Source organism: Gouania willdenowi, chromosome 11 (assembly GCF_900634775.1).
Source record: "Gouania willdenowi chromosome 11, fGouWil2.1, whole genome shotgun sequence".
NCBI classification, from domain to species: domain Eukaryota; kingdom Metazoa; phylum Chordata; class Actinopteri; order Blenniiformes; family Gobiesocidae; genus Gouania; species Gouania willdenowi.
Window position 1 is genome coordinate 5,099,411 of NC_041054.1, and position 12,429 is coordinate 5,111,839.

Consider the following 12,429-nt stretch of genomic DNA (forward strand, 5'->3'; position numbering starts at 1 on the left):
AAAAAAACAAAATGACAGAAACACACAAAAAAGCACACTAAACAGTACCAAAAACACACAGTGACTTAAAAAACACGCAGAATGACAACAGAAATTTGTTATCTAATGTTATCTAAAAAAAACACCAAATGACTAAAAACGTCCACGACAAACACAAGAGAAAACCAACAAAGACAAAAACACTGTTCTTTCCTGAATCAACGCTCAAATTTACCATTTCTTCTAAATGTTGGCATGACTGTTGATAACGTGGATCAGAAAATCACTTTTTTTTGTGAATCCCCCCATTGTGATATAGGTTTTTACATCACTTAGAAAGGGCTTTGAACCCGAGTAAGTTGACAGGTCATTGTATGTTAGTGTAAAAATTAAAATACAAAGGTTTCCACCTGTTATGGGAGGAGAACTATATATATATATAAATAAATAAAACAATAAAAAACACAGAACATGCTAATCATCATCATGCACTCAATCTTCTATCTGGAGCTGGTTTTTTGTGTCCTCAGTATTTTGCCAAGAGAAAGCAGTGGGAAAGTGAACTGGTGTGAGGCAGCACTGTTTAATATTCTGTGGGAGCAGAGTGGTGTGCAACCCATCTGTGCACTGGGAGAAGAAAATCATACCATAACAACCAATGTTAGTAATTATTTAGTTTTAGTCCTAATTTAATAATCAGGACTATTTCAGTTACAGTCTACAGTTTTAGTAACTAAAGGACATTTTAGTCGACTAAATCTGTTATAAATGTACTCGACACTTTTTTCAGACTTTCGCTACCTTTTTCTTTTTTGTCCATTTTTGCAAGTTATTTTTTGACACTTATTCAATTTTTGTCCTTTCTTTTTTTTTTTGGCCACTTTTCATCCTTTTTACCCTACATTTTCCCTCTTTATGTTCACCATTTTCCCCTTTTTCACTATCGTTTGCCACATTTTGCTCATTAAAGCTAACCTTTGCCATTATGTACCCCCTGGTTCCTCTTTATTTGCCCAGTTTTTTGACCACTCTTGATGTCTTTTGGCCCATTTTAATCACTTTACACTCTTTTCTTGCCACGTTTTTGCCACATTTGAATCAAATATGGTCACATGCAGCCCTGGCATTTTCTGTCCAGACCAGCCCACTACAATATCAGTGACACCATGTCAGTGATGCTGAACATGTGGCTCTTTATGTCTTCATTTTAATTATCATTCACCTGGAAAACCTTAACTTTTTAACCCCTTTATACCCAATTTCTTTTGCCAATAAACTTTAGGGGTGTCCCGATCCAATATTGATATCGAACATTGGTCCGATATCAGCCAGAAAACAGATTTTTATCGGACTGCATCTTAAATCTCCGATACATATATTAGATTTATTCAATTGTAGAATATGTATATATTATGTTGAAGGTTAAAATGTATGTAACCAATTGGTTAATAACAAATGGGTCAGTTTTTTTTCATACCTACCGTTGCTGACTATTGTTGTTTGAGTAAAATCACTTGATCAAAGCCTTTTCTAACATTCCACACTATAAAATAAGTCATGAAAGCATGTATGATTCATGCAGATATCGTATCGGATTGATATCGGTATCGTATCGGAAGTGGGAAAAGGTATATCGGGACATCCCTAATAAATATCCCTTTTTCATATTTTTTGACACTTTCATCCAATTTTTGGCATTTCTTTTATTTATTTATTTTTTGCCACTTTTTATCCAATCTAATCTAACTTTTGGCCAATAAACACCATTGGTTTCCTTTTTCCCTACATTTTGCCTCTTTTTATTCAACATTTCTGCCCTTTTCCACTATTGTTTGCCACATTTTGACCATTAAACATACCCTTTGCCATTACATACCATCTGGTTCCTCTTTATTTGCCCATTTTTTGGCCACTCTTGATTGCTTTTGGTCAGTATTAGTCTCTTTACACCTGTCACCATGTCTGCCTCCACTCACTCTTCAAAAACAAACAACAACAAAAATAAAGGACAAACTTCGGGTCCACGACCCACCGGGACGACACCCGGTATGCAAGCTGACCAGTCCACCCTGGAGATAGGGCTTCTGGGTCTCTGTCTGTCAGCCTACCTGAGGACGGGCAGCCCCACGGAGACGCTGCTGTTGCTGCAGGTGTCCGGATCAGGTTCATCCAGTCCCCAGAGGACCAGCTCTCCTCCCCCGGACCAGTTACAGTTACGCACTGAACTGTTGAACGGTTCCGCTCCTGTGACTCACTACTGCTGCAGCCACAACTCCCACTTCTTCTTCTCCTTATGCTCCTCCCGGTGCAAACAACGACTTACAAGCCACCCAACAACGTGATTAAGTTACAACAACACGCTGCTGCCCGTGGCGCACGCGGAGTGCGCACCGTCGCGGGTGCATCCAACAAAACCACCTCCCTCTCCCCCTCCTGCGTGTGTTTGACGTGGGTTCCTTGATCGCTAAGCTTGAACCTGACACAGACCCATCATTAGGATCATCCGACAGTCACCTGGTCCCTGGATCCCGCTTTAATGGCTCCTCTCCTCGTGTCCGGGGCGGATTGTGATGAGTTTATTGGTCTTCCTTGACCTCCGCCTTGTGTTTTATCAGCACATAGTGCAACAACGATCCACTCATTCTGCTCATGGGCTTTAAAAACACGCGATTCCTGAAGACAAATGCGCCAAATAAAAAAAAAAATAAATTAAAAAAAAACACTAAACAGTGCGTACCTGCGTCGAGATAATAACGCGCACGTGTGTGGTAAATTCCTGTTTCAGAATAACTATCTTGGAATTTTCATTTTAAAAGCAATATTGTACGAAAAATGAAACAAGCAGTCACCATCCCCAGCACTGAGCTCGCCTTACCTCCAGTCTCCCTCCTCTTCCTCCTCCTGCTTATTTTCCTTTTCACGCCACGGCCGCACATCTGACAACCCGCTCAGTCCGTGAACGCATCTTTATTTCTCTCTGTGTGAACAATGAACGCATGAGAAATAATAAGGTCCATTTTTTTTTTTTTTTTTAAATGTCCCTTCTCTTTCTTATCCACAACACTACAAGCACGACCCGCCCCCGGGCCACGCTGATTGGTCGGGACGCTCCTCCCGTGGAAGTCACGCAGACGGACACATCTGGATGAGACCCTGCGCAGCTGGAGCGTCGTGGAAACACCGAATTACGCACAGGAGTGGAGGGAGGGAGGGATCTGATGATTTTAGCATTAAACCTGCTATTATGGATTGAAAATGAACTTTTTTTTAGTCAATGATAAAAAGCTGCAACTGGAAGAGCTGGGCAAATCTATCTCCATACAGGAGAAAGTAAAAATTACAGAGAAAACTTGACTCAATCATTGTGTAAATGAAACTCTACAATATTTGCAGCAACTCAGTTTTTCCGGTGTTTATATTGCACGATTGCAGTCATTTGTCTTGTTAAATTCTTAGAAAATCCTTCAATTTTCCTCAAATTATTACACATTTTTCCCCCTGAATAAATAAAAATTTTGTTACAAAATCTAGGAAATTTAAAGTGAGTCAGTATTTGGTCCCTGAACTAAAATGATCCCTGATCTATAATTATATATTTTATAGCTTATTTTGTATTAAAATACTTGTTTTAGAAGTTGCTGCTTTCGCTACTTCACAGAACAGAATGAAAATCACAGTTAAATAGATTTCTGAGCGTGTCCTAACCCTGACCTTCCCCTAAACAAGCCACACGACAAAACTCACTCACACATGCTGTCCCTTAGAGGAGAAAAAGACTGTTTGTTAATAAATGTTCCTGTTTCATCAGCAATTTTAACCCAGAATTGTCTTTCTGGTCAGACTTTATTGAGTTGAAAATATAGAGATTCCAATTGTATTTTGCCATTTTGAGAAGAAATATTGCAATATGAGTTTTGGTCTATATCGCTCAGCCCTAACTGACACATATTATTATATAGGGAGTGTAGTATGTAACTTATAGTAATCTTAAATATACATTTTTGCAGGTATAAGTTGAAGAGAAAAAAAAAAACCTCAGCTGTAAATTTAAAAAAATACATAATTAATCATATTTAAATTTCTGCTTGACATTTTGCCTTATTTTAAGATGTGATTTAATGTAATATTTGTTAATGATGCAGCTACTAAATAAAACCTCATATAAAAGCATAAAATCTGCTGTATTTAAAAATAATCTGTTTCTGGAGCTTTAGCGCCCTCCTCTGTCCAGATAATGTAAGTGCATGTAATCATATATACTTTAACATATAACCTACTATAACATTTGGCATTTTTATTTAGTTTTATTATTTTTTAGTTGACACCTTTCAACCAATTCATCAGATTTGTGCTCAGCGTCTATTGGATAACAAAACAAACAGTATACAGTAAAAGTGCTAAGTAATGAAAAATAAAATAAACTAAATAAAACAGCATCTCCTTAAAAAATTTCAATCTAAGTATTTAGATTAACCAGGATCTACAGTAGATGCTTGATTTATTAATCATACGAATAAAAGATGAAATCATGTTTGCTTTTAAGCTTGATATCGATGAAAGTTTAAAAAAGAAAAGAAATAAAAAAAATTATGGATTGTTATTATTATTCAAAATAGCATCTCCCAATCTGAGTATTTAGATTAATTTACCAAGTTAATATGAGGATTATTGGTTGGGAATATTGTGCAGCAATTAGATTGTTTACTTAGTGTAAACCATCATGGTCCAATTTAACTATTTGTATGAAATAAAATAAATAAATTTTAATATTTGAATGGTTTGCTGTGGGTTTATTGAAAAGTTTCTATTTTACAAATAATTATCCTACTTTTTTACCTTTTCTTAAAATTAATTTAGAAAACTATTAAATTAAGACGATAAAACTCCATAATTTTAAGGGCCAACAAAAATAAATGAATAAAGTAATTCCGTATAAGGGAATTTCATTATTTGTACTTGGTTATTTGGCAGCCTATATATATATATGAACATTAACCACATTAACAAAATATACAAAGACTGAATCAAAACACACTGCATAAGTAAGTAAGTTAGAAACCTTTACAATCATGAACTAAACAGAAAATAAAACTAAAATTATTATCAAAATCCAATTATTTGAAAAAAAATACATATATATCACAGCAGGATTTAGAATGAAGAAATTTTACATTTATTTTAAATATTTTTTATACACACTTCGAAAATGTGTAAAAACGTGGCTTTGTTTCTTAATTTCTACATTTGTGAAGGAAAAATCTTGTCAAAATTAAAGTTGAGTTTTACAAAAAAGAAGCTTTACTTTTATCCATTAGTTTCAAATCTAAGTCGGGTTATGTCACACCGCGCCCTTCCGGTCAAGTTTTCCCTCAGTTTGTTCTGTAAAGGACTTTTCCAGTGTTTTGATGTTATACGTCAGTTGGTAACCATTTTAAAATCTGACAAACTTCCGCCCACCAGGATGATTGCTCATCGCAAAGAGCCGTTTGTTGTCGTATTAAGTGGCAACTAAAACTAAAAAGTATCTGAAAATGCAGCAACGTTAGATTCGATATATAACTGAAGAGCTTTGTCAATCTACAAAGCAGTTTTTCTATTTTACTTTGACGTAACCGGAAGTAGGTCAGCAGTTAGACTAGTCAACAGTTGAAAAAGAGCACTTTGGCAGTCCCATACATGCCTGCTGAAAAATATGTGTCACTGAATAAATAAAAGTGAAATCAGACGCCAACCTCGTATCCACCGCTGTGTTTTGACCACTGCGCTGTGTTTTTCAGCCTTCAGTTAACAAAGGTAGGCATTTGGTTTGAACGGGAGGGAAAACATGACGAAGGTGAACTTACTATTAAATCTACCGTTGCTGGATTTATACCAGGCAGCTGCTGGGTAAGCACTGACTCACATTCTGATTATATTTATCATCTTCTTTGAGGCATGATTACACAACACTATTTATTATTCAGGTGCTATTCATTAACATACATAAAACAAAGTCAATAAGGTAGCTTCAGGAAGTTTTTGTTTTGTTACGTAAGTGGTTTTGTAACTTTCGTTCGACGTCACTTTTTTCTTTTTTTTCTGTATGCATATTTTAAAATGTGAATAATTATTTTTTCCAACCCATCGATCATCTTTGTTTTTTGTTGTTTTTAGCTCTTACATACATAATTGCACTTTAAATACTTAATTCAGTTCTTAGAATTCAGCACATGGTATAAATAGTGTAGAAAATAGTAAAAGTACATAAATAATTCACATCTTTGAATGTTTCTTTGCAACAATAATAATTTTATCATATTTCTGACTTTCTATCTTATAATGATGAATTAACTAACTCATAATTATGACTTCCATAGTGATGGTTTATTTTATTTTTTTAGTGGAAACGGGCTTCATAGTTACAGAACAATTTTTTTCTGAACATAACTTGAAAAATGATAAATCTATTTCTCACTGTAAAGTTTTTGCCTAAAATTATACATTTATTTCAGAGAAATAAATAAATAATTTTCGCATCATTGAATGTATACAACCCTCTACCATGCCATTCCGAGCCTGCACACTAAACAGAAAACTATGCTTACACAACTTTGGGAACTTTAACCCCAGCACCAGTTGAGTTTACTGTGTGTTTCTCTGTAATCAGCAACCAGTAGAAGGGCTACATTACAGCGTGTTGTTTATTATACTTTGTTGATCCATGGGGGCAGTAACAGGCCTCTGCTGAAGAGCAAAAACAACAATAGGGGGATCAGAATGTGAGGGGAAAAAGACATATTGGTTTCCAAAAAAGAGGACACATGGGCCGACTTTGGCATACTCAGGTAGATTCAAGAAAATGTTGAGGACTCTAACGGGAAAATACAATACAGGAGATAAATAAGGTGTTATTGTCTATAAGGTTTAAAAAGCATACAAATTATAAATGCACACACGTAAAGACTAACTACAGAAAAGCTGAACAACATTTATTCATCCAGAAGTTGTACTTGTTTTACCCTTAACTTCCTATATTCTAAGTTTCTCCCAGTGGCTCCTTTGTTTTCAAACCTCTGAACCTCCATGGAGATTTTATCACCCAGGATTGTTTCCCTGCTAAACGTTTTTCATGAAATCAACCGGTATTTGATCTCTTTCAATCCGTCTTTACTGATTTAGACTCTTTTCTCTCTGCTGCTGCTAAAGCGGCATCTTTAATATTTCCATGACGTGTACATAAATTTACATGATGCTGACTTTCAGCTCTCAGAAACTCTTCTTTTAAATTTAGGTCGTGGCTATCGATATGCCCCTCATTGGCCAGTTTAGGTCACATGATAGGTGCACCACGTGACTTAAAGTTCCATCAGTTTTATTTTAGCTCATATTTATTTTTAGCTACCCTGCTAACCCTTTTATATTAGCCCTATTCCTAGCCCCATCACTGTCTCTAACCCAGGAAATTCCCTAAAATTTTTCTTTTTTTTCTGTATATGTATTTTTAAAGGTGGTGTTAAATATGTTAAAATGGAAAAAAATACGACAAAAGTGGGATTCGAACACACGTCAGCGGAAGGAAGAATTCTTCAGTCAGGTGCCTTAGACCACTCGGGCATCCTGACACGATTACACAGGCACATTACGCTTATGTACTGTAGAAAATGTCCGGAAAACGTACTAATAGTTCCGGCGGCTATGGATACGTTTCAGTATCAATAGACACTTCCTTAAATTTACTGTTCCCGAGATGCGTTCAGGGTCCTGGCAAAACCTGGACATTTTGATGAGTTTTTAAAATCCGGCCAGACGTGAAAAGAGGACACGTCCTGGTGAACTGGACGTATGGCCACGCTGCACAGACCCCTATTGAGAAATTTTGTCATCTTTTAATAGAGATCTCGTGCCACCTTTGTACTGTTCTGATTCTGTTATCCTTTTGTAGTTTGGGTCGCGCCAACATGAGCAGCATGCTGGCACCACAGGCCGACCGCGTCATGGCTCTCAGCGAGTGGGAGGATCGCTGGCAAGAAGGAAGAATTGGGTTCCATCGGCCTCAAGTGAACAAGTAATGATCATAAACATCTGAGACATCTCACAAAACACCCATCACTTATGAAAGGACACATTAGCCATGGGTTATAATGACAGGGATTGGAGTGGCGTTCATCAGCTTGTAAACCCAACAACTGTCAACAGGTGTCATCTTTGGAAATCAGAAAAAAAAAATGTATATTAAGATGTAGGGATGTAACGATTCACTCAACTCCCGATGAAAAATATTCCTTTATTTTTTTTGGGAAAAAAATTAGAAAATACTGTACTATTTTCCTTTTATTTTTCATTGTCAAAAGAATCCCTTGATGAACTATTCAAAACAATGCAATTTAACTAAAAATAAATCTTGAATGAAATAATTAAAGGAATAATACAAATGAAGAAGAAGCCTATTTTAAATTCTGGTTCTATAGTAAACAATGCAAAACTGCATAATAGTTCTTTTTCTTTTTAAAAGGGCAGCTGAAAATGTATTTTGTGCCTTAACAATTGGCCTTTAAAAAAAAAAAAAAAAAAAAAAAAGTCATTTGCACTGTATTTACGTCAGATATTTGTTTGGACCAGCAGAGGGCGCTGGTAACCCAGTGGTCGTTGGCATGCAGATATTCTGTGCAGTGAAGAAGAGATGCTATGCTAGCAGACAGAGCTAATAGAAAAACGTGACTTTTACAGATATTCACGTAATATTACAGATATTCTTTTGGTGCTAAAGGGGTAAGGAATCATTTATGAACATGTTTAAGAGTAGAAGGCGGCCAGAAAGAAAGTAGTAGTAGATTCTGCCCACCACCTCAGCATTTGGACAAGAGAATGTTAAATATATAGCGCCTTCTACTGTTTAAAAAAAGGTACTGCGATTCAATTTTCAGAAAATCGATGTCAACCGTGATACCGATGAATCGATTTTTAACTGCCTTACGATTAATCGTTACATCCCTATTAAGGTGTAATTAGACTTATATTGACTAATGCGATAGAACAATATATATTTTAGTTCGATATTAAAACATCTACCACCAAATCTTTGGAAGGTGTTGAAACTCTGTCTTGCCCAGCGACAGCCCCAAAACATCACTGCTCTAGAGCAGATCTGCATGGAGGAATGGGCCAAAATACTACCAACAGTGTGTGAAAAAGACTTACAGAAAACGTTTGACCTCTGTCATTGCCAACAGGGTACATTACAAAGCATGGAGATTAACTTTTGTTAATGACCAAATACTTATTTTCCACCAAAATTTGCAAATAAATTCATTAAAAATACAATGTGATTTTCTGGATTTTTTTAAGGCCTCATCTTTTTAAGTGGGCGAACTTGAACAATTGGTGGCTGACTAAATAATTTTTTGCCCCAGTATATATATATATATATATATATATATATATATATATATATATACACACAGTATATATATAGAATAGTCATTTTAAGGAAGGAATACTATATCAGGATATAAATCTACCTATAATGTGATATAAAATATTCTTCCTAACGCACAGCATTAATATAGACAACGCTTTCACATGATTGGTTGTCTTTTTTGACAATAAAATGCTGTGTGTGTGTTTGTTTTTCTTTTCACAGGATGCTGGAGAAAAACATTGATAAAGTCCTGAATGGACGAACAGGAGTGCGCTTCTTCTTCCCCCTCTGTGGGAAAGCTGTAGATATGAAGTGGTATGAAAAGAGCTCCCAGTTGGATTCACTTTGATGATGACGTTTGTTAAGCACAACCTGCTCTGTGGGATTCTCAGGCTGGCAGATTTGGGTCACTCAGTGGTCGGGGTGGAGATATCAGAGAAGGGCATTCGAGATTTCTTTGAGGAAAACAACATGACTTACAGTGTGGAGACTGTGGCGTCTTTGCCTGGGGCGAAAGTTTTCAAGGTGAATACATGAAATGTGTGTAAAACAATAATTAGTCTGTGATGGTATAGATATAGATGCAAAAATAGGAGTTCTACTAAAGGAGGGTAGTGCCTCTGCTATCGACAGCATCTTAAAATTGTGTTTGTTGAATGACACGATTGTTAAACAGTAGGTTTTGTTCCTCAGAGCTCAGAGAAAAATATCTCCTTGTACCAGTGTGACCTGTTCAACTTCTCCAGGTGAGAAAACTCCCATTGGTTCAAGAGATTCCATTCTACTATGACCTTTAACTTGCATGTTTGTCACTCACGTCCACAGCTCTATTGAGGGTCAGTTTGGTGCAATATGGGACAGAGGTTCTCTTGTTGCCATCAATCCAAGAGACAGAGAAAAGTAAGAGTTAACATTTATTCAGACCAGTTTTTTTAAGCATCATGTCAATATTGTTGATGGATTTCCACAGATATGCAGCCCTCATAATCTCTCTGATGGCCACAGACTGCAGATACCTTTTGAATACTGTTCTGTACAACACTGAACTACACAAAGGTACATAAAAGAATATATATATACATACATACATATTGGAGGAAAAATTGTGACCGTGATACTTTTCTTTATCATAAAGTGTACCTGTAGTGAAAACGTGTTTAATGTCACGGTTGTGAGTGCTCTGGGTTGAAATGATGACATCCAGACTAAAGGGTGATGAAATAAAAAAAAAAAAAAAAAAAAAGATTTATTCTAAACTAAATGTAAAGGTACAAAGCAGCACACAATTAGACATTACCCCCGTGGGAGGGAGGCAAGCAAGAGTGACTGGACAGTTTTCTGAGCACCAACTTTTACAGATAGGAAGAACCCCACCCTGAGAGGAAAAAGAAAGGAGGGTAGAGGTGAGGTGGGGGTGTGTGTGTGTGTGTGCGTGGCCTTGAGAGGCAGCTGATGGTTATCTCATGTGTGGAGGATGATAGACCATGTGACTTCCATGTGACTCCCTCCAAAGAAGACACAGAAAGGCACATCTATGTAGAAGGTCACAATCAGTGTTGGGAACGTTACTTTAAAAAAGTAATTAGTTATAGTTACTCACTACTTGTTCAAAAAAGTAACTGCGTTAGTAACTAAATTACTCTATAATAAAAGTAACTCATTACCAAGGAAAGTAACTATTTGCGTTACTATTGTTTTTAACCCGCCTCCTCTTGCTGGCACATGTGTAAAAACACTGGCTCTGATTGGCTACCATGAAACATGACGCAGCCTAAGCCAATCATTATCGCTCACCTTGTTTTTAACCCGCCTCCTCACAACAGTAGAGTCAGAAGCCGGGGATGCTTTTGGATAACATTTTATTTAATCAATGCATGTAACGCACCGCATTTAACGTTCAGTAACGATAACGGCGTTGTAACGGCATAAAAAGTAATTAGTTAAATTACCCCGTTACTGAAAAACAAACGCCGTTACCTAACGCCGTTACTTTAAACGTGGTTATTCCAAACACTGGTCACAATTTATTATAAGTAAGGCACACGTTTAATGAATAAGATGCATAAATTAGTATGATATGATAATTTTGCTATATCAATGTATGTGCACCTGTTTATTAAAAAAACATTAAAATGACTAGAAGGATTTTATACAGTCGGGCATAAACTATGGAGAGCCGCCATTTTAGACAGGATATGATGCACTTTCGTCGATTGGCCCGTTGCCTAGCAACAGCCACCAGGAATCAATGAAACTGCGTCATATCCTGTCCAAAATGATGACTCCATATTTGATGCCAGTCTGTATAAAATCCTTCCAAAAAGTCTTTTTAATGTGTTTTTTTTTCATGAAAAAGGTGCACATTTTGTGTTTATTGGAAATAGATTACACATTCTTTGTTAAATGTATATATTTATTTATTTATTTTTTACTACAGGTACCCTTTAAGTTTGACCAAATGTGATGTTCATTAATGTTTTTCTTTAGGTCCACCTTTTGTAGTCCCAGATGAGCAAGTACACACTCTGTTTGGTAAATATATGTATTTGGAAACAGCATTCTGTATTCAGTGAAGATGCATTATATACTATGACATGGTTATAGACTTTTCTTCATCATCTGTTCTCTAACCCAGGGAGCCATTGCAGCATTGAGCTGCTGAATTCAGTGGAGGCCCTGACGGACAGATATCGAAGCTGGGGATTGGACTACTTCACAGAAATTGTACACCTCCTTATTCCAAAGACTAGTTAATGGTTTGCAAGTTCAAAATGCTGAGGAAACGGGCAGAAAACAACCTCAATAGTGTGTGAATCAGAATATGATGTTTCAGTACTAAGCTGGTACATGAAGGAACGTCGTCCTAAAATAATGTAAAATGCATTTTTTTTTTTTTTTTTTTCACATAAACCGCCACAAATAAAATTTAAAAAATAATCTTCCGTGTTTGTTTTTTTTAAAAAAACAAAAAAAACAAATCCTCATAAATCAAATTTTAAAATAAAAATGTTTTGATTAGCTGTGTGGTTCATTTTTCTTCTTCTATAATCATC

At 36.2% G+C, this 12,429-nt stretch overlaps 2 protein-coding genes across 3 annotated transcripts in view; one reads left to right on the plus strand and one right to left on the minus strand.

Annotated features, from left to right (window-relative positions):
- The window catches only part of LOC114472572 (exostosin-1c-like), a 101,930-nt gene extending 99,387 nt beyond the window's left edge, over positions 1–2,543 (minus strand). The window contains exon 1 of the mRNA XM_028461892.1: positions 2,088–2,543. The gene's annotated coding sequence lies outside the window, so the exon portion shown is untranslated. The remainder of the gene's footprint in view (positions 1–2,087) is intronic.
- A 3,087-nt stretch (positions 2,544–5,630) lies between these two features.
- On the plus strand, positions 5,631–12,286 carry LOC114472129 (probable thiopurine S-methyltransferase). 2 transcript variants are annotated; one of them, XM_028461241.1, is made up of 9 exons: positions 5,631–5,772; positions 7,901–8,023; positions 9,599–9,691; positions 9,769–9,901; positions 10,070–10,122; positions 10,202–10,276; positions 10,347–10,432; positions 11,864–11,908; positions 12,012–12,282. In XM_028461241.1, the coding sequence occupies exons 2-9, from the start codon at positions 7,917–7,919 to the stop codon at positions 12,128–12,130; spliced, it is 711 nt and encodes a 236-aa protein (XP_028317042.1). In that variant the 5' UTR covers positions 5,631–5,772; positions 7,901–7,916; the 3' UTR covers positions 12,131–12,282. The 2 variants fall into 2 exon arrangements, with proteins under 2 accessions (XP_028317042.1, XP_028317041.1); XM_028461240.1 differs by having other exon boundaries at positions 5,712–5,865; positions 12,012–12,286.
- Positions 12,287–12,429: the final 143 nt, after the last annotated feature.